Raw genomic sequence first — 22,629 nt, forward strand, 5'->3', positions numbered from 1 at the left:
GTGCATTTTGTAAATTATTTCTATTTTGTTATAGATTACCTTTGTTTTGTGAGAACTGTTGTGAATTATGTTCTAAAGACACATTATTGGCAGAAGACTCGGGCCTGTCAAGGTCTTTATCCATGGCTACCAGGAGTCGATTGTAATCCTGATCTTCTGTACTGTTGGCCTTTGTGCTGTTGGACTGTGAGGGTGTTGAGCTTGGGAGGTCCTCCAGCAGGCTTGAGCCCTGCTGCTGTTGTTTGAAACTCCGGGCCTTCCGGTTAGTCAGCTGATTGAGTACTTGGCCACTATCTTTATTGAGCGGAAAGGTGGAAGAGGATTGCATAGATCCAGAGCGGCCTGAACCAGATCTGGGCTTGCTGTCTGGCAGAACACCGTTGCTGTTGGAAGTGGAGTGCAGAACACCTTGCCGACCCCCAGTCCGCCCACCAACGCTTGACCCGTACATTCCTCTTGTCGAGTTCTGGTTTGAGTCGGCAAAATCATTCAAGCTGCAACAGATTAAATGCATTTGATAAAATGTCTCAGATAAAAGGATGCAGAGTAAATTGGAGAGAAACAAAAAAAGGCACATCACTTAAAACAAAACAAAAATCCTCACTCACTTGGTATCACTTTGAATTCGTACAATTTCCCTGAGATCAAAAGGTTTTCCAGTCTCCATGGGAGAGTTGGATTCCACAGACAGCCGTCGTTTGAAGGGCTCCCATATTCCCTGGGCCTCCAGATAGGCAGTAGCGATGACCAGCAGGAACATGGAGCTAGAGAAATATCACACTGTTATTCATCTACAGATAAAGAGATAGGTACTTTATTAATCCCAGTCAGGGATGTCAAAGAAATTAATAAGTTTTAATAGTTAATTATTAATAGTTTAAATTGCCTTTTCACTTTAAAAAAACCCATGTAAACTGTTGTCAACATTGATAATAAATGTTTTTGAGCAGCACCAATTCAGTATATTATTATACAAGTATGTGTTCAGACTCTCTTCACTATAAGGTGACCAAAGAATGAGAAATCAGACCTCATAATGAGGGAGACGATGATGTAGAGCTCAAGCTCCCAGTTGGGTCGGGGAAGGGTCTCGGCACACACTGCCAGCATGTGATATGGCAATGATGCATTCAGCACGAACGCAAACACAGAGCCCCCCGCAGTCACCAACTTCAGCTCCCGGATAACTCTGGATGATGTGAAATCTGGTGTAAACCTGCACATCACAAGATAGTCAAGCATTAATTATCTTTGTCCAATGTTTTTTTATGATCGAACACTTTAAAAGACATAATGGGAACGAAAAGTACCTACGTTTTAAAAGACATTATTAGCCACATTTATTTTTGGTTAAAAAAAAGGTAACTATGAAACACTCACAGTATGACGAGGTCTTTTGAAGTGTTTGGTTTGAGTGCAAATTCTTCACAGTTGAGAACTTTGAAGCCATAACCCTCACATGCGTTGCCACTGATCTCCATAGATCGAAAGTGAATCGGGAGAAGCCCTGTGTTCTCAAGCCTGAAAGTCCTTCGAAAAGTGAAGTTTGGTTCCTTGGCTTTAACTTAAAGAATTGAGAAACACGCATTCAATCAATATGTGAATAGAAAGGTACAGCATATCAAACTAGTTGTTAACAATGAAAACGTCAGAATTCTTATTTAAATTTGACACTCACCATCTGAACAGTCTTTGAGGAATGCCTCTGTAAGTTTAAACCTCAGAGAGCTGCCGAGACCTGGGGCTTTACCAGCCAGTCTAAGACTCTCTGTGGTGCCTTGACCATGAACTATAATCAAGTCTACTATTGTTAGGTTGTTCCTGTGAAAACATAAAAAAAAAATTATGTGCAAAAGCACTCTCATAACTTTCTATTTTCAGCAGTCATTTGGAAGCCCAAACTTACCTGACAACTAGCAGAGAAGAGACACTGTGATTGGTAATGGGTCTGAACCTCACATTAAAGGACTTTACCTCCCCAGGCATAAGGAGCAAGTTGTATACATAGGGCCGAGTCCAACCTTCAACAAATCCTGTGGAACTCTTCATCACTGAAGACTGACAAACATACAGAAACCATTAGCAGCATAGATACACACCACAACCACAGTGTAGCAATTCTTGATTTGGGTGGATATCATAAAAGGAATGAAAGTAGAAGAGTTAAGTTAATTCACTACATGGTCACAATTCAAATCAACTAATTGTTACTTACATGATTTTTATGGACCTGGAATTCCAATGTATTTGTGATGATGTTGATGTTGGACAACTTTCCTAAAGGAAACCTTTCAAGAACAACAGGAAAGATTTAATGAAATTTAAATCTAAATTTAATGAAAAAATTAAAAAATTTAAATTGAATGAAAAATAATTTTTAAAGGCTGAATACATAGTGATTTTTCATTATGGTTTCTAAATACTGTTCAAGTACAAATACATTTGTCAAATGTTTCACTTCCGGTTTACACATCAAGCAATACTCTATTGGTAAAAATACACAATTTACGTAAATCACCTAAAAATATTTTACTTTGTATTATTATTATTTTTATTTTATTTTTTAATTTAGCAAGCTATGTTTGTTTTCATATAATAATTAACACAGGGTTTTTTCTTTACAGTAATGTTTTTGACACAATTTCAATACTACAGCAACTAATACTTGCCTAAATAATGTAGTTATAAAATTATTAAAGATAAATAAACAGTAATAATAAAAGAACGAATAAAACAAAATGACAAACAATAAAAAATTATTACAACAAAAATATACAAGTGAAATAAATAGTGCTATATACGATTTTCAGGTAGGTTTAACAGTAATATTCAGGCAAGAAACACTTCAGAAATTGAATAAAGTAATCAAATGTAAGATGACACTGTACAGTCTTCACTGTAAAATTAAATTGATCTGTTCCAAGAAAATACATTTCCTGAATCGATTCATCTGGATAATTATTAGGTTCAGTAGTTCTCACCTAATGCTGTAAACATACAGAGAGCCCTGTCATCTGTTATTATTATAAAAGGTTAAAATTAAAATTTAACTAAAACTCAAATTAAATTAAAACTAAAATTAAATATTTTTTTTATTATAATAACAGTATAATGTATTAATGATACAAGTAAAATGACAAAAGGTTAATAGTGCACATATTTATTAGCAAGATACTCTTTTCTATAGCAATTTTCTAGACAACATGCTATGGTCAATAAATGGCTTTCCTGAGGTGATAATAATAATAATAAGTTATATTTATATAGTGCTTTTCTGGGTACTCGAAGAGCTTTACATGGAGGATCTCCTCAACCACCACCAACGTGCAGCATCCACCTGGATAATTAGGAGGCCATGATAGACAGAGGCCAATGGGCAAATTTGGGCACGATCCCAGGGATACACCCCTACTCTTTTTTCTGAAGGACATCCGGGGATTTTTAATGAAAAAGATAAATTAAACGTTAAGTGACATTGCTCTCCAGCTGCTTTATTGACCTCTTTCTGTGGCTGAAAAAACACTGATTGATCGATTGTGCATGAGACAAATACATTTTGTTAAGTTGTACTATATTTTTCAACCTATCTTCATATGTTCAGTAGCGTTTATTTGCTATTAACTAGCAGTTAAGAAAGAGATGATCGGTTAATGTGCAGCTTGAACTGAGGTACAGCGATCTGTCACGTCACATTTAAGAGCATCAAAATGGTATTTATTGTTTACATTTTGTAATAAACTTGACAATTTGAGAGCTGAGAATGTGTTTCACATCAAAAGTAATCTGTGTTTTCTGTTGGTGTCAGTGTCCTCTTTGCTTTGCTATTGGTCTATGCATGAGAAAATGGATGTGGCGTGAGAGGTGTGAAAAGTCATTTGCAAGTCTTACGCTAATTTAGTTGGCATCCCTGCTAATAAAGCACATGCAACTGTCAAGTAACTAGTAGACTATACTTAAGTTACAATATAACGCTCATACACTCGCACCCACACCAGCTTTGCACACACACTTGCACGCACATGCATACAGCCTCGCAGTCACATGCACACTCGGACGAACACAGCCTTGCACACATAAACGCTTGTACCTTTTAAATGTTAAAATAGTGGGTGCATTTTTTTATATTTGCTTTTGTGTTTTGCCTCTCATCACCATTTTATGCTAGCACGTTTATAGAAGTGTGTGACGAATGTCAGAGAAATGTCGGTAGGCTATCGATTATGGACCATTACTGCATCGACACAGAATCGCTCAGATCATGTCGCAATGCATCGATGCAAACAACAAAATGAATCCTTTCCATTATAATTTGACGACTCATTTTATTCATATCAGATACCACTTACTTTCATGCAATTTCATGTGAAGTGGATACATTTAGGTTATGTAAATCCAATAGATCTGATTCTCTTTTTTTTGTAAGTCGCTTTGGATAAAAGCGTCTGCTAAATGATTAAATATAAATGTCTCTGAACTGCGGTGCAAACTAACATGAGTACATCTACTGGGCATTACAGATCAACTAACAAGATCATTATAAAGGTGTTTAAATGACAAAATATTCACTTACACATATTTGCCAATCAGAATATATCAGATAGTTCATGACATAGTTAACAAGTTTATGAATATTTTGAATAAAAAAAATGAAAGGGCTAAATCTGTCATAAAGCGCTATTGTGGCTGCGGTGTCACGTGAAAAGCATGACGCGTCATGGAAAAAAAGATGATCTTTCTAAAATAATAGATGCCTAAATAACGTATCACTATGTTTCCATGGTGATGCATCATTGCTTGTCACATGACACGTCGTATTAACAATAGTGCTGTATGACTGATGAGCTTCTTTCATTTTATTTTATAACATGAAATACCGGATATTCCGTTTGTCAAATATGGGCAAGTGGATGTGTTTTTTTAAAACACCTTTATAATGATTGCGTTGTTTGAGCTATATGCACAATGGGCGCCACTATTTTAGTTTGTGCCGCAGTTTAGAGAATCTGATTTATTAGATTTACAACACGACGAATCATCCACTTCTCCCAAAATGTATAAAAGTAAATGGCTGGTGAACTGGGAGAAGAATAGAGGAAACTTTAAAGTTACTTATATAATGTGCATCTGATATGAATAAAATTTGTCTAATTATAATGGAAAGGATTATTATTGCCACTATTATAGACATCAGTGTGTATTTTACAAAATCTAAATCTGCGAAAGCATATTTGAATTTAGCAGTGGATCACTATTGTGATCATATGTGCGAAAGGGTTAACATTAAATTATATATACAGCAGCAGGTATATTAAGGCTGCTGTCAACAAGACTTATGCACGGATTAAATATACTGATACATATCCAATTTTCTCTCACTTAAGACACAAAACCAAATGTTTATGAGGATACTCACTAAGACCAAGCATTTCAAACTAAATTTTGTGTTTATTTGTTCATTCAAGAGCACTAAGACGACAAATGGAACTCAATTCAGTTTGAAAAGCAGCTTTCTGCGTGCACGCTTGAGATGTGCGTGAACAGAAAACGATCAGACAGGGTACTGAATTGAGTTCTCTTTCACATCTTCTTGCATTTGTCTTCATAGAGCCCTGGACGGTATAAACAGGTCTCCTTACATGAAAACACATAACTTTATATTTCAGGAAGTGGGTCATCATATATGGGGATCATATATAAGAAGTGCCTTACCTGTCAGCAAGTTTGCCTGTGAACACGGAAGGATTTGGGTACAGAGCCAGAGGAAGAACCTGGACATAGACTGGAACATCGGCTGGGTTTTCTAGAATCACTTCTTCTTCCTTAAAAAGAAAGTCCAGGTCAATGTTTTTCACATCAATGAAAATTATAGTGTACTTACTTATTGGTAGCTAGAAAAAATTAATATAAAGATACTAAATAGTTAGGCACATAAGGAGAGGAGTATGTGCAGACTTCTGTAAATGATTGGTGTGTGAATACACTCACCGATGAGCTGTTGGTGTTTGTAAGAGGAAAATGGATCTGTTGTGATGAGTTGACCAGCGAGGGCCATGTGAGCTGCGCTGAGATTTTGGCCTGCACATTTTTCTGCAGATCTGTGTTCACTTCGAAGAAAGCTTCAACCCTTCACAAACAAGAGAATCACATCAAAGATACAATACATCCATTGTGTGGTTATCTAAATCTGGTTTAAAGCAAGATGTATCAGACTCACTCAAGGCCTGATTGCTCTTTGAGCTCTCGCCATCTTTTCAGGAGCCGCTGGTGTAGATCTACATCAGCGTCCCACATGTCCTCCTGCATAACTAAACCATGGGGTCTGGACTCCGCTGCAGAAACACCCCCCACACAGTATTCAGAAGTATTCAATGAAAAGACATGCAAAAACAATAGTTTTTTTTTGTTGAAAAACAGACTTATATTAAAGAAAGCATACATTTCAATACAAACGGTAATCCCACATAACAGTGATCACCACACTGCAAGCTGGCATCAAAATAAATGTTTGCTATCTGGAATAGGAGTAAAAAACAAAAGTAAATTCTTAAGATATAAAACATCGGATTCATCCAAAATTATTCTACATTGCATTATTGTAGTTATAGCACAAAGTAAACTGAGCAAACTGTGGGCAGGTGCATTTAAGTCAGGGCCGATTCAGTATAGCGTTATAGTGTTGTAATTAGGCCTGGCACCTTGGACTTTCGTCTGGGTTCCAACTCCACTTTGTTATTGCGAAGTCGTTTGAAGTAAAACCGGACGTCCTCCGTGAGAGAGCGAATTTGCTGAAGCCTTACTTTCTGCGAGAATGAACTCTGTATGCTGAAAGCTTGGTGAACAACTTTTCCCTACATATAAAACACAGGGAAAAAGCACAGCTGATGAAAAATCTTTTCAAAATGATCTGAAACTTAATGAATGGTCTCTTGTCTTGTAAAAATAACAGTGGTTTGCAAAACAGGTCATGTTAGCACATGGCACTGGACACAGGGAGTGGTGTTCAAACAGTGCTTGAGGGTAAAAGCAGGGATGAATCACATGCTCACATGTACAAGTACAATAGCAGTGTCTTTATTACGTTGAGATCTCAATGAACAGGTAATTTTAAACCTTATAATAAAAATAAATCTGGTGACAAAAAGATATGACTATAATTTTAAAAATGACACTGAGGATTTACATCAAATTATTTTTGATGATGATTTTTAATACTTACCGGGAATGAAGGGGGGAGAATGATTTGCTTGGGTGAACAGCTTAATGTTCCAACTGCTATGAGAGCCTTTACAGGGATAGTCAATATCTGAAAGAGACACATATAAACTAAAGATTTGCTCAATGGTTGTCATTGTGTTGTTATGCCACTTTTCCACCTATAGTGTGCCAGAGCTGGTGCAGGAGCTTGATATGAAACTGTTCTGCACATTTTGCTCCCCTAACAAAAGCCCTAAAACCTGCTGGTCTCAAACCAGGAACAATTAATGGCCGGATCCAGAATAATATAGACAGCAAAACATTTCTCAAAAAAATCTAGAAAGTTCCCATTATAAATTAATGAAAGTAATATTACAGACCTATTTGTATGTATGCAAATCTCCAGAATAATGTAGAAATAACAAAGATGATACATTTCAAATATTTGTTTAATGACACTATGAATGAAGGCCAGTATCACTGAAAGCAGTACTGAAACTTTCTCAATTTTACCCATTAATTATAGCCATCCAACATTAAGTATCATTGAAAACTAACAATTTTAATATCTAATAGGCTTTGAAAAATATAATACTTCAAACAATCTTCACATAAACCCACTGTAATAAATGTCACATTTTTCTGTGGCTTTAATATATCAGGGCTCAATGCGAAGTTTTTTTTCTACATGCCCAGTCTGGCTTGTTCAGATTTTTACCTGATCTGCCAAAATGCACACACAAAAAAGTTTTTGTTCTAATTATTTTTTTAACCATGTAACCTTGTAAACAGTGCTTTTTACATTTTAAGGTAGGTCTAACAGAGGGTTTTTTTTGTTGCTGTTTAGTTCCAACCCTGCTCCAAAACATATACCTACACCCTGCGTCCCAATTAGCATATTAATCGAAAATATAATTAGTATGTCCCAAACTGTAGTATACTATATTCCAAAGATACCCGGATGGTTTACTATTTCCGGTCAAAAATTTGAAGTGCAGATCGGCACACACTCTAACGGCTGATATTACCCGCCATTTTGAAGTACGTTTCCCTCATCCACTTCACAAAGTGAAAGTTTATATGGACAGACCCTCGCTCCCTCAAATTAAAAAGTCAAAACCCAAGGTCTACTTCATATGTACACTTCAGGCAACTTCATATACCACAATGCAACACCATTGTGAAGTCACTGTATATTGCGTTTCATTTACCCCACCATAAACAATTCCATGATATATTAATTATCTTTTAAAATATTTAAAACAACCAAAACACACCTATATACATATAGAATTCTGCATTAAACCATTTTGTAAGGGAAAGAATAAATAAATTAACTCCATATTGGATTCCAGTAGTGGGCACTCAAGCAATGTAAGCAATGACACATCCCAGTGAATGAGACTGAGGGAAGTTAGCGAGTGAAGGGCATAATGAAAATAACCTGGACTGCAGCCCAGGAACAGAATTTCACACCCCTGGTCTAACAGGTAGGCAGTATACAGAAATTTGAATAAAGTAATCAAACACAAAATAGTCTTCACTGTGTAAATCATAAAAAAAATAAAAGATCTTTTGCTGTTTGATTAACATTAATGACAGACAGCAACAAGTCTCTTAGGCTGCGACACATGGCACGGATCTGACACACATTCTGTTTTCTCACTCTTTATGTTCATTTAACATAACTCTAAGATTTATGAGGATACTCAACAAAACAGCCTTTTTTTGTTTTGTTTTTGTGATTTAATAGCCCTATTCAGGCATGCAAAATATATTTGCATGCCACTTCAGTGATAAAACTGATGCATTCGGATGGTAAATTATTCACGGTGGAGGAGCAAGTTGTATGATCCTACGCACCTGGGAACACACTGCTCACGTGGTAAATAACATGATTGTATGCTGTAAATTAAATGTCATATGCTTGGTATAATAAGAATTAATATTTAATTTAATAATAGGAATATCATCCTAATTATTATTCAATTATTTAAATATTTTATATTGCTATATTGCTCTTGTAAATACTTGCCAGCATTTCAGTAATAAAAGTATAGATCTTTAATTACTGCAAATTACAGCGAACAGCAAATGTACGGTACACTGCAGTGGTCGAAAAGGTTATGAACATTGAATTTTTAAATGATATAGAGATGTGGATTCAGACGGCAATTAAATTACCACGCAACCTTGGTTTGTCAAAAAACAGTAGGTCATTCGGCTGGGGATTTTTACACAGGTGGTGGGAGTAAAACACTGACATTCTGGATTCAGACAGCAATCAAATCACTGACTAGCTCCTGAAATTATAAAAATACCTTATGACCCTACGAGAAATAATTACCATCCAAATAGTGCTAATGACACTATTAACTTTCACTGATTTAAGTTCACAGATCCCCTGCCTAAGCATCAGCTTTGGCACGACACCCAGCATCAGTTTTGTGGAAAAGAGGTAATATAGACCCACATATTCTGGATGAAACGCATACCTCATAGTCTGTTGTAATGTGTATGGCTCCATCATAAACTCCCTCTAGAGCTTTAGCCACCAAAGTGACTTTAAAAGCTGCGTAATAGCCTGAGGCTAAAATTACCTGTGAAGAAACAGACATGTAATATAAAGTTATGAACATCTAGTCGTACAAACAAGTCCTGTAACCAATCTGCGTTTCTTAGGGTCCTTTCACACCAACCGCAAATATGCTGCAGCGGGAAAAAAAGCATTTTTTTTCCCCGGTTCAATGTCGATTTTTTTTTTTTTACTCTAGCGGCGACAGAAACAGCTTCAACCAATCACATACAAGCAAACAAAGGTGACGAACTGTCCAGTTGATGTCACAAGCTATTCAATCTACATTAATCTTTGCCAGGTATTGCATTTCTCATGAGATTACAGCTGTTGTTCTAGTTAAAGCTGTTCAGCTACAGCTGTGTTTGCCCACTGTATGCTACAGACAGCAATAACAACCTTTTGAGTTAATTTTTCTTTTTTTTTTGGTCCGCGATTATGGAAAGTGAACGTGTTGCCATCAGTATGACTGTGGTACTTAAATGTTTACATTGTGAGTGACTCAACTAGAAAAAGCTGTTCCGGATCAATTGGTTCCCTAGAGCGTGTGGTTTGTCTCGTCAGATGCGCTACTAACTTTACTGGCTCTGGAGGGGCTCCTTAAATTGTCCCAGAGACTTCCGAAAGTAAATGCGGAACCGGCCATGATAAAGTTTTAGCTCCTGTACAAGATCAGCATACTCCCATTCAGAATCTCTGTTCTTTTAAGACTGGGTCCACCCAAAACCCTTCTTCTGCACCCAAAAGCTTGTCTTCACTGAATGTGAAAGTGTCAAGGTGCAAATGTTTTGGAATGTTGGAGCTCTGAAATGTCGCAAATTCGTGTCGCGGCTGCTGTGAATGGTTGAGACGCTAAATATTCGCTGCTTCGCTTTTTCGTTAAGCGTCTGGTGTGAAAGGGCCTTTAAACAAATGCACATATATACTGGAACACACCTCTATGAACAAACCCTTCCTGATGTTCATATTTACTGTTAAAATATGAAAAACATGGCAAGGAACATGCTGGAATTTCTTTACATTATATGAACACTTGAACTCTTTTAATAATGTTAACTTTATAAATCCTCCTTCATTAGATGAATATGAGCATGTTTTCTTCTATACTGATTATTAATGCTGGAACATTGTGTGACAGCCCTATGAATATCACAACATGGAATAATACAATTTACATTTAATGTACTGGCAATAATATTACACACAGACACACACTTCTCAAAAAATTTGCATACCGTGATAGTTCATTATTTTCCATAATGTAATGATAAAAATTAAACTTTCATATATTTTAGATTCATTGCACACCAACTTAAATATTTCAGGTCTTTTATTGTTTTAATACTGATGATTTTGGCATGCAGCTCATGAGAACCTCAAAAAAATCTAAAAAAAATTAGCATATCATGAAAAGGTTCTCTAAACGAGCTATTAACCTAATCATCTGAATAAACTAATTAACTCTAAACACCTGCAAAAGATTCCTTAGTCTTTTAAAAACTCCCAGCCTGGTTCATTAATCAAAACCGCAATCATGGGTAAGACTGGCGACCCTGTCCAGAAGGTCATCATTGACACCCTCAAGCAAGAGGGTAAGACACAGAAAGAAATTTCTGAACGAATAGGCTGTATCAAGGCACCTCAGTGGGAAGTCTCTGGAAAGGAAAAAGTGTGGCAAAAAACACTGCACAACGAGAAGAGGTGACCGGACCCTGAGGAAGATTGTGGCGAAGGACCGATTCCAGAACTTGGGGGACCTGCGGAAGCAGTGGACTGAGTCTGGAGTAGAAACATCCAGAGCCATCGTGCACAGGCGTGTGCAGGAAATGGGCTACAGGTGCCGCATTCCCCAGGTCAAGCCACTTTGGGCTACAGAGAAGCAGCACTGGACTGTTGCTCATTGGTCCAAAGTACTTTTTCGGATGAAAGCAAATTTTGCATGTCATTCGGAAATCTAGGTGCCGAAGACTGGGGAGAAAGAAATGCCAAAATGCCTAAGTCCAGTGTCAAGTACCCACAGTCAGTGATGGTCTGGGGTGCCATGTCAGCTGCTGGTGTTGGTCCACTGGGTTTTTATCAAAGGCAGGGTCAATGCAGCTAGCTATCAGGAGGTTTTGGAGCACTTCATCTCCATAAAGCTTTTCAGCAGATGGAAGCATGAAGATTTAGTTTTTCAGCACGACCTGGTACCTCCTCACAGTGCCAAAACCACTGGTAAATGGTTTACTGACCATGGTATTACTGTGCTCAACTGGCCTGCCAACTCTCCTGACCTGAACCCCAGAGAGAATCTGTGGGATATTGTGAAGAGAAAGTTGAGAGTTCAAGACCCAACACTCTGGATGAGCTTAAGGCCGCTATAGAAGCATCCTGGGCCTCCAGAACACCTCAGCAGTGCCACAGGCTGATTGCCTTCATGCCACGCCACATTGAAGCAGTCATTTCTGCAAAAGGATTCCCGACCAAGTATTGAGTGTATAACTGAACATAATTATTTGAATTATGTTCATTATGTTAACTTTTTTTTGTAATAAAAACACTTTTATTGGTCAGATGAAATATGCAAATTTTTTGAGATGGGAATTTTGGGTTTTCATGATGCTAATTCTTTGAGAAGGACCTGCATAAAAGACAAGTCTAACTACCTTATTTTGGTATTTTGGGTCTTTAAAAAAAAACTTCTGTGCTTGCAGTACCCCAAAACCACAAATCTTGCAAAACTTCTGCAATTTTACCACAAGTACGGACATGCAAAGATTCCACCGGAAGTCATATGACTGCCTGCAGATATAATCCAATCTGAGATAGCCATGTAAGGCTCTATTTGGTTATCAGCTGTTTCTCCAATCTTTAAAATCTGAAATATTTTCAATGACAAAGACCACAAAATATTTATATAGCAGAGAAGGTACAAAAAAAAAATTGTTCATCAATATTTAGTGTAGGAGAGTGTATCATTTCAGGCGTTAAGTTGATTAGTTGGGGGGAAATTATATTTTAAATAAAAATATGAACGAATTAATAAATATTATTTACTAGTGTGCTATTGCACAGTTATGTCATGTTAAATATAAGTTATTATAATATCAGTTAAGTCTTGATAAACATTCAGAATCTTTTAATGTAGTCAAATTATTTCAAAAAACTTTAAGGATCGTATTGCGTAACGGTATCAGTATCACTGTTACAACCACTAGCACAGCTTTTCCTGAATTCACACTTTCCACTTTACAAAACATTTTAACCTATACAATTAAATTTTACATGTTTTTAATATATAATACAGGGATATTCATCTTGGTTAATAAATATTCCAGCAAAAATACAACTTGGGCTCTAAAATTCTGTCTATTGCAGAGAAAATTATTCTGTAATGATTTTAACACTAGTTTTGGTAATGGACAGTAAAGGAGTGATAAAGACTGAACTCTTACGGTTTTGTATTGGGCAGCGGATGTGTTCTGCAGCTCTTGAATTCTGCTCAGTGCTATACTTCTGTTCCCTCTTTCTGTGTTAAGCAACTCCAATGACAGACTGTCTCCTGTCACCAACCATGACTTTATCTCCAACTGTAAGCACAAAGAAATCCCTGAACATGTGTTCATAGAGAAAAAGCCATATCGACATTACTGCTCACTCCAGTAATGTCTTGAAAGTTTAAAAGAGAACTGCTATTCTTATCCAAATGACAAAATGTGACAAAGTACTGAACATGATGACCTCGCACCTCAATTGGGTTGCTGTTGACCACCACAAACACCAAACTGCTGGTGTCTGTGGCACTAAGGACACCAAAGTCTAAGATATGCTCTCGAAGACAGGGAGGAAGAACAATGGGCTGTTAAATAAGAAAGCAAAGACAAATCATATAATCTCTAAAATGAAACCAAATTTATTCACAACATTTTAAATTCAGATTTAGGTTACATTAGTGACAGTTTGTCATGTGTAAGATGTTCTTAATGTACCTCCAAGAAGCCTGTGTAGGCCCTGACTGGCAGGTGAAATTTAGAAGCATTGGTGATGAGGAGAATGTTGCTGTCGATGTGGATGGAGGGCCGTACTGGTCGAAACAGAAGGGAGAAAATGTAGCGGGACTCATGGGGAGGGATAAGAACTGGTGTGCTGAAATTATGCACCTGTAAAAAAAACAACAACAACATTTTACTTTAACAAGTTTTCTAATGACAAAAATATGTATTCAAGAAAAATTGCTTACATTGAACATGGTCTTGGCTTCTTCGGGAAGGGACACATTGTGGATGCGTATGGCAAAGTTGAAAGTATTAGTGAGGTAGATGGGCCTGTCCACTGGATCTACAGGGCTGTCTCTAATGTGGAACAGGGTGGCTGTGTGGTCGAAGCCCAGGTACCTAGAATTGGTGAACATAAATACATTGTAAATAATTACAAAACTGTAAAAAAAAAAAAAAAAATTGCTGGTCAGGAATTCTTACCCTTCTAAAACTTCAGCTTGGTAAGGGATTTCAAGTTTTGAATAGCTTTTCTCTTTTGCCTTCACTGTTATTTTTCCAGAAAACTGGTCTGATCTTCTTGCTTTTGAAGCTGGAATATAGAGGGAAAAAAACATCTGTAAACAAGTTATATCTGTAAACAAATCTGTTTAAATGTAAAACAATGAATACAAATGTCTAAAATAAACAATTTCATGAGAATAAAAAAAGCACTGGTAACATTGTAAAAAGACTGGCTCTGATCTTGTTCTGATTAAGTTATTATTAGGTCCATACAGAATATGCACTATTATTTTTAGCCATTTTCTATATCAAAAATAGTTTTTAATCAATATCCACGTGATCATTACAGATTTCAAACAACAGATGCTTCAACGTTCTGATCTTTAAACTTAAACTTTTAAAGAAAAAAAAAGAAAAATCAGTTTACTGACTGGGATTATCATCAAATCAATACAGAGATGCAGATGATGAGTGAATCTATATGAGGACAAAGGCCACATGCCTTCCTAATGATACCTCTAAAAAGAACGGCACTTACCATCAAAACTAATACTTGCAACTTTGGTATATCGGCTCTCTCCAGCTTTTAGTGTAATTTGCTTGAACTCAACTGCAACAGCTTCATTCGATGGAGTTGGCCTAACACTCTATACAACACAAGCACATTCAGAGTTTTAGAAAAGATATTTAATTCACTAGCTGAATCAAATATCTTGCCTGACTTGCACTACAATTTAAAAGTTTATGGTCAGTAAGATTTTTTTTCTTCTAAAGAAATTAATACTTTAGTTAGGCAAGGAAGCAATAAACGGATCAAATTCCAGTAAAATCATTTGTTTCCAGATTTCCATTTCAAATGAATGCTATTTTAAACATTCTATTCATCAAAGAATCCTCAAAAAAGGTGTATTACAGTTTTTTCAACAAATAAAAATAAGAAGTGCCAAATAAGCATATTACAATGATTTCTGTAGCTTTGCAATAAAATAAATTTCACCTTAAATTTTCAACTGGAATACTTTTTTAAATATTACTGTTTATACCGCATTTGTTGAATTAAATAAACACTTGGTGAGCATATTTCAAAAAACATTATAAAAATCTGACTGACCCATACATTTTGAACGGGAGTGTACAAATAAGCCATGTAAATAAGACATATACATTACCATGATCGATACATCTTTCGCTCCTGAATTTAACAGATGCAAATTCAGTTGTTTTGGTCGATCTGTAAAAAGGAAAAGACACCGAGAAGGGTTACACTTTTCCTTTTGCCGTTTCTAGCAAACTGCCATCAAATCTAGTGGAAAAATGCACACCTTGCGATCGAAGCGTACCAAAGTCCAGCATCTCTGTAGAGGAATATATACCAGGTGCTGGGAAGATGCACAAAACATAAGTCAGGGCTGAAATAATATTAAACAGATGGTGTCAGAAAAGGTGATTTGAACTGACCTGTGGTGACTTCAACCTCCACAGGGAGGATGATAAACTCGTCCTCATTGGACGCATTTGTTTTAATTCTTATGAAGGCTGTGTGGTTGTCAGCATCTCGTGAGGAGAAGCTGGCTCTCATCACACCCTTGGTCTCGAATGGAGCAATCTCCTTTAGAACGCAAAAAATGTAGCGTGTGAAAGAATTTTTTTTTTTTTACCACAACTGATTTAAAATAATGATCCCACTAAAGTGTGAACAAAAAGTTACGCTCACCCATAATTTTTTGGTGCCACCCTGCTGTCCTGTAGGCAGCTCTAAATGTAGGTCTCCTCCACTAGTGTACATCTCTACAACCTGAAACCAAACAAATACCATGTGAAGACAATGACAAAGCTACCAAAACGGCCCACTGGCAAAGGAAAACATAATAGGAGCACTACACTAAAGCCCACCCACTAAAGTTCACATCGTCAGCAAAAGGCAGTGACGAAGCGACATAATTCAATTCTTTTTAATAGCACCCGTGACTTCATGCGACACGAGTGACAGTGACCACTGGCGACAGAATGTAGGTGAGTCAAGTGACGAGACATGCAACAAAAGTTCAGAAATTTCAACTCAAATGAGAAGCGCATTTTACAAGCGACAACAAATAGGAGTAGACTGTTGGTGGAGCTCACGTCATGAGTGCAGGCAAGATACCACAGAGTTCTGGAGCGATTTCACTGTTTTATATGATTTGACTAACCACTAGGCTAGGGGTGTGCCATATCGTATAGTCCACGACAATACCGGTATAAATTTTGACATGATAAAAAATGTCACATTACGATATCAATGATATAGCAACGCGATGACGTATGGCACATTTACTTTCCCTAGCGCGCACAACAACAACACCTGTTAGATTATGCACAAAGAGCAGCATGTCAGCCTCCAATGACGATTTAATACCTAAAAGGGAGCTTACATGGTTACAAGAGGTCAGCCCTCTTGACAACTGGCAAAACATTGACAACTTAAAGGGGGGGTGAAATGCTGTTTCATGCATACTGAGCTTTTTACACTGTTAAAGACTTCGATTCCCATCATAAACATAGACAAAGTTTCAAAAACTAATGTTGGACGTTTGATGGAGTATTTCTGTGTCAAAAATACTCCTTCCGGTTTCTCACAAGTTTCGGCGAGTTTTTTTCGAGTATGGGTCTACTTGACGTTAATAAGAGCGGAAGGTCCTTGTATGGGCTGTACGGGCTCTTCTCCCGGTAGGGTGCGCGCGCGCGTGACTAGAGCACGCCGTAAACAGTCTCTCAGATGCAGATCCAGTCGTCCGTGAACACTTATGTGGCGCCGCGCTTCTCTTTATTCCTATGGGTGACGTCGAGCGACTTCAACGCTTCAGCACAGCATTCCGGGAAGGCAGCGCTACATTTGAACCGATTTGAACGCAGAAATGACGGGAAGCTTCACAACATCGTTTCAGTTGCTTCTCAAAATGGATTTACACGCCACTGCTGTCAGGACTTTACCAAATCATACCAAAGAAGTGTGTTTTTGACGGAGCAGTCCCAGCGATAAAGCTTCGGTCCTGCTTTGGAAGCAGCCGGTGAGTTAACTTAAACTACTTCAAATGTCTCTGCTTTTGGCTACAGACGCATGAGTAAACATCAGTAAACGACACGATCGCGTGCTTCGTCATTCAAATGCGCTAACGGTTACTCCATTGTTGTTCTCTGTATAACGTTACAGTATTCTGACGTGCAAAACCGTTTTGCTTGCTACTTCTAAGGTCTAGTCGCATACAATAGTCCATAAACCGAATCATGTCCTCATACACTGCGAGTAAACACACAGAAATGTGGAGAGGCCATTAAATACAGCAACTTACATACCACAGAGACGGACGTCCTGATGTTGCTGTTTCTCCTGTTCAATTTATTTCTCCCTCAGATTTGATTCTGGATCATTATCTGTATTAGCTGAGAAAGCCATTGGGTTTCTCCACGCTTGAGGACTTCACCGCTTTGCGCGCTTGTTATTCTTTAGCTCCGCCCACTCGATACGCCTCCAGGCGCTCGGTTTTTTCCGGAAAGACTCGGTACAGCCTATATTTCTTTTATAAATTTGATAAAACTAAAGACTTTTCGGAGATATGAAGGATGCAATACTACTCTAAAGGTACTCAAGATTGACATGAGATTGCAGGGTATATGCAGGAATCCTGAAGTTAAATTCAATACCTTTTTAAGACTTTTTAAAGACCTTTTCAAAATATTTTAAGACCTCATCGCACTTCAAGTTCTAATCGGTAACAAACCTTTAATAAACAGCTGTAGTCGAATGTAGACTTAAAATCTCTATCCTAGGCCAATTTTGTATTGTTTATATTGCATATCTGTTTTGCAACGTATGGAGGGCGACATTACCTAACTGCGCATTTCGCAAAATACATGACGTCACTGAGACAGCGCTCGCCAGGGACGGAAATTAACTTTTTTCAAAGTCTACCACTCAATGTTTTTACCAGCCACTTTTTTGTTTTTAACTGACAATGTGTAACTGCATGTGAAAATGAATACTACAAGCTCTACAATAATTAAGCAGTTTATTTAATCTCAAGTCTCAGTGAAATTTTGAAATTTCATTTTGACATTTTCACGATGATTTGTGGTCTTTTATGGCTTCCATTTTTATGTTTTTTAGTCCCAAGAATGAAACTATTCGTTTTGGCATCTTTGAAGCGTCCTGACAACATACGAGCAGAACATTGTCAGTAGGGATTGGGAAGCACCGAAATCAAAATTCTTGGCCGAAACCAAAGCCGAAAACCGAAAACTAAAATTCAAACTAAAATGTTTAACTCGACCTCACTCATGTGTACATTAAATAATAATGCACATGCCTATTGGCCTGCAGAAAGGTACAGAAATTGAATAAAGTAATCAAATGTAAAATAACTGCATATTTAACTGTTTAAATGAAAGATTAATCCTTATTAAACTTACAAAAGTTATTCAATCAAGAGCATTGTTTAATGTCAAACTAAATATAAGGACATAACTCAGGCAGCAGTAAAGGCTACTGCGCCTTTAAGACCTGATGCAGGGATATGCTCGTCTTTCTCGACTGTGCATACTATACAGTTCACTTAAGGCATATTCAGACTATGTCTGCTAGGATACTCATCAAGATGGACATGTTGACATACTTCTTGTGTGAGTTTGTCCGTTTAAGCGCAAGACTTGAAAGAGAACTCAATATTTGCGCGCTCTCTGATGATGCACAGCGTCAGATCTTCTCACAGCGCATCTTCACCCGAGTGATGACGGAGAATACGACTGGTCATATGCGCACATACGGCAGCACTCGCGTGCATTAAACAAAGTTTACAAAGAGGTGAACAGTATGCTCGGTAGGTGAAGTGAGTTTACCCGCCACAACTCAAAATCAGCCGCATTTGGCAGGTGGCGGTGCTAATGTCCATCCCTGGCGCGCGCACTCCGAACCGATCTCAGATTGAGAGCCCCGTTGTTTTTTAATACTTATGGGGATGAAAAGAAATATATTCATAAAATACTTTTTGGAGTCAAACTCTTTTGACAAAGATTGAACAAAATACTTTCAAAATTTAAGACTTTATAAAGCCGTGATAAGACTTTTTAATACTTTATAAGGGTCTTAATTTTCCCAAAATTGATTTATCACCTTTTAAGACTTTTCAAGACCCCGCGGATACCCTGGATTGACTGAAACTGAGTGTTTCACCCCCCCTTTAAAGGTTTTATTGATGTTTGCAGCACAATATTTCACCGGAAGGGTAACATTGATGGTTATTTTAATGTTTACATTTTTTTTGTTAGATCCAGCATTCTGCCACCTTTAAATCAGACACAGAGATAAAGTAGTAGAGCTGGGCGATATGGACAAAAGGTCATATCCCGATATATTTAGACTGAATATCGATACACGATATATATATCCCGATATTTTTTTCCGCAAAGTGAGAGCAAATGCGATATATCACGATAATGAATATGCACAATATTGTTATCGTGGGCACTTCAAAATATTGTAAATAATTTATTAACAATTATTACATTTTTTATAATGCACTCAAGAATACTTTGCCCATCAACCGTATAAATGCTCAACACCGCTGTATTCTGCGTCAAAAGGACACGCGTTCAGATGTAAATGAGAAGCACAAGAACGAGTGAAGGAGATGCGCTGAATGAAGAGCACGCTCAATCCTACATATCTATGCGCTCAATGACAGCAGAGGGCGCTGATGAACTGCAGAATGCAGCGGTTACCCCGGAAACCCTGCAAACAAAAGTAACCGCGCTAGTAAAGTTTTTTAAAACAGCCATTTGTTTTTGTAATCTCAATTTTGTTCATCACAGCACCAAATACTTAATACTTAAAGACTTAATAGGCTATTTATTTTGATTATTAAAAATTAAATAAAATAAAAAAATAATGATCTGTATTTCTTAACTAACAATACCAAAAATATTATACTTTCTGTAACAAATGTATTGCTCAATCTTATTTAATGCATTAAATAATGAGACCTTATTGTAATTAGTTACCTGTTGTTCTTTATAGCCTAATTCTTTAGCACTTTAATCTGTTTGAAAATTTCAGATTTTTCTCAATGTTAAGTGGTCTCTTAATTTTTTCCAGAGCTGTATACATTTTTGGTGCATTGTATTATTGTATTTAAACTAGGGCTGTCACATTAATTTAGTGCAAGTCGGGATCTATAGTGGATGATAATATATAATGAACTGACGATAAAAAGGTTGCGTTGTTAACGCTCGTGCAGCCTCTCGGGGAGAAATTACAACACTAGAGCGTGTAAGCTGTTTCCTGAATACCATCACAACTGAAAATGACACGTTTCATATGACAGCTCCATAAACAATTAATTACCATTCACTTAACATCACTTACATTTTAGATGTAATATTGAGTGTTTTGTTCTATTTAAGCAGCGAAAATCGTTCATTTGCAGAACTGTAACGCGTCCCACAGCAACAAGTGTTACTGAACGATTCAGTGTTTGAATGAATCGTTTGAATGAACGACTCAATGGCTGACTCATTAAGACGGCCACCTGCTGCCACCCACTGGAGGTTTAGTTTCATGTTTAAATGTTTCTTTCCAACATTTCTTTTTTGTCTACTCAAAACTTCAAATCTCTAAACATTATTTAACGCAGTTATTATTTTTCAGTGTAACTTATTTAATTTGATTGGTAACAGCCCTTATAGTGTCTTATTTTAATTTAATGTATTTATCAAATTAACAATATAAAATGAAACCTGAAGCATAGCCTATATTAAATAAGATAAGGGGGAAATGCCATTTTTTAAAAGATACAAATATCACAAATTTGAAATTATAATATATATATTGGGGGTGACCCCGAATAGTCGAAGATTCGATGCATCGATATGCGGAGCCTGATTCGACCACCGAAACGTATGTCTATATTCCAAAGCATTCTTGAATTGCAACCATTTAAGTTTGGATAGTGAATTTTCAAGTATATTTTCAAACATGGGGGTGACATTTAACAGTTTAAAATAGCGATGTAACCCCATCATTGCAGATAAATATAATGTAGTGATCCAGTAGCTTAGCTATTTTCTTGCTTAAAGTCGCGCGGCGGCGTTGATACGTTTTTGTGCTCCTGAATCCACAGCGCGATCTCTTCTCTCTGCATGCTAGTAACATGCGTGCGTATATGCACATGCGTGCTTCATAATGAAAACAACTCAATTATATAGAACGATGATTCATCTGTGCATTAAACAATTTTATTGCACACTTAAATTGCTTTAGATACTGTTAAACTAAAATGTTGTTATAGTTTGACTTAAGATTTCTAGTGAAAACACTAATAACTTGTATCAAAACTACTTTTTTTGGTCAAAGGCCCCGTTCACACTGCAGGCAAAAGTGTCCCAAATCTGATTTTTTTGGGGGTCAAGTGACCAGGTCAGACTTCTTCAGAGGTAGTGTGAACACTCAAATCTGGCCCAGATCTGATTTTTTCAAATCAGATTTAGACCACATATGCATGTGGTCCTGAATCAGGCCCAGATCTGATTTTTTTCAATGCGGCCAAAGTATGAACAACCAAAGCGAATTTGATGCAGATTTGATGCGTCTTTTACATCAATCTATGTCGACATTTGTCACAATTATGCACCGGCGAGTTAGCCCTACACACAACATACACAGACAGTAACATTAAAAACATGACTAGATATGGAGAACAACAATGGAGCAAGTCAATGGAGGGAGAGTGAGGTGTTAGACCTATTTAATATATGGGGAGATACTTAAATTCAAGCTAAACTAGAAGGATCCTACCGTAACCGCTCCGTTTTTGAAAGCGCACGAAATGAAAGAACGGGGACACAGAAGAACGTGGCTTCAGTGTCAAAGGAATGTGACAAAAGGCAAAATAACCAATTTTGCTCTCCTTCTTTTCGTTCTTCTCCTCTTCAGCACCTGCTCTTTGATGTTATGGCTTCCATTACACAAACATGTTTAAATAAAAGCGAAAATGCTTACTTCCTCTATAACCTCCCAAACTTTAGTGCAACAGCGTGCTGCGTCTGATGTCATTGATATTGTTCTTTTGCACATGCGGGTTAGTTTAAAACCTCAAACAGTTCACACTGGAATCAGATTTAGGCCACATTTTAAAAGGTAATGTGAACAGCCAAACAAAAAATCAGATCTGAGCAAAATATCAGAATTGAGCATTAGGACCTGCGGTGTGAACAGGGCCAAATTTGTTTTCATTTGACTCATGCTGTGTTGCTGATGCTGCTGCCACCTTATGACAATAGATTTACACGTTGAATTAAATATTCTCTCATCAATGACAGTATAGGTCATTGGAAAAAGATGGACAATGCCCT

General features: G+C 37.2%; 1 protein-coding gene across 2 annotated transcripts in view; it reads right to left on the minus strand.

The window, feature by feature from the left end:
- Window positions 1-22,629, minus strand: part of tmem131 (transmembrane protein 131) — a 54,393-nt gene that overhangs the window by 5,980 nt on the left and 25,784 nt on the right. For both annotated transcript variants that reach the window (XM_067459678.1, XM_067459677.1), the window contains exons 8-31: window positions 15,962-16,042; window positions 15,706-15,856; window positions 15,570-15,626; window positions 15,417-15,478; window positions 14,786-14,894; window positions 14,227-14,335; window positions 13,989-14,142; window positions 13,738-13,908; window positions 13,497-13,607; window positions 13,204-13,338; window positions 9,690-9,794; window positions 7,217-7,303; window positions 6,696-6,848; window positions 6,437-6,512; window positions 6,215-6,329; window positions 5,986-6,124; window positions 5,710-5,819; window positions 2,216-2,288; window positions 1,907-2,058; window positions 1,679-1,821; window positions 1,381-1,564; window positions 1,031-1,216; window positions 609-764; window positions 40-494 (exon numbers count right to left, since the gene is read on the minus strand). In XM_067459678.1, coding sequence (XP_067315779.1) covers window positions 40-494; window positions 609-764; window positions 1,031-1,216; window positions 1,381-1,564; window positions 1,679-1,821; window positions 1,907-2,058; window positions 2,216-2,288; window positions 5,710-5,819; window positions 5,986-6,124; window positions 6,215-6,329; window positions 6,437-6,512; window positions 6,696-6,848; window positions 7,217-7,303; window positions 9,690-9,794; window positions 13,204-13,338; window positions 13,497-13,607; window positions 13,738-13,908; window positions 13,989-14,142; window positions 14,227-14,335; window positions 14,786-14,894; window positions 15,417-15,478; window positions 15,570-15,626; window positions 15,706-15,856; window positions 15,962-16,042 — 3,274 coding nt within the window. The remainder of the gene's footprint in view (window positions 1-39; window positions 495-608; window positions 765-1,030; window positions 1,217-1,380; window positions 1,565-1,678; window positions 1,822-1,906; window positions 2,059-2,215; window positions 2,289-5,709; window positions 5,820-5,985; window positions 6,125-6,214; window positions 6,330-6,436; window positions 6,513-6,695; window positions 6,849-7,216; window positions 7,304-9,689; window positions 9,795-13,203; window positions 13,339-13,496; window positions 13,608-13,737; window positions 13,909-13,988; window positions 14,143-14,226; window positions 14,336-14,785; window positions 14,895-15,416; window positions 15,479-15,569; window positions 15,627-15,705; window positions 15,857-15,961; window positions 16,043-22,629) is intronic.

The sequence above is a fragment of the Pseudorasbora parva genome, chromosome 12 (genome assembly GCF_024679245.1).
Source record: "Pseudorasbora parva isolate DD20220531a chromosome 12, ASM2467924v1, whole genome shotgun sequence".
NCBI lineage: Eukaryota > Metazoa > Chordata > Actinopteri > Cypriniformes > Gobionidae > Pseudorasbora > Pseudorasbora parva.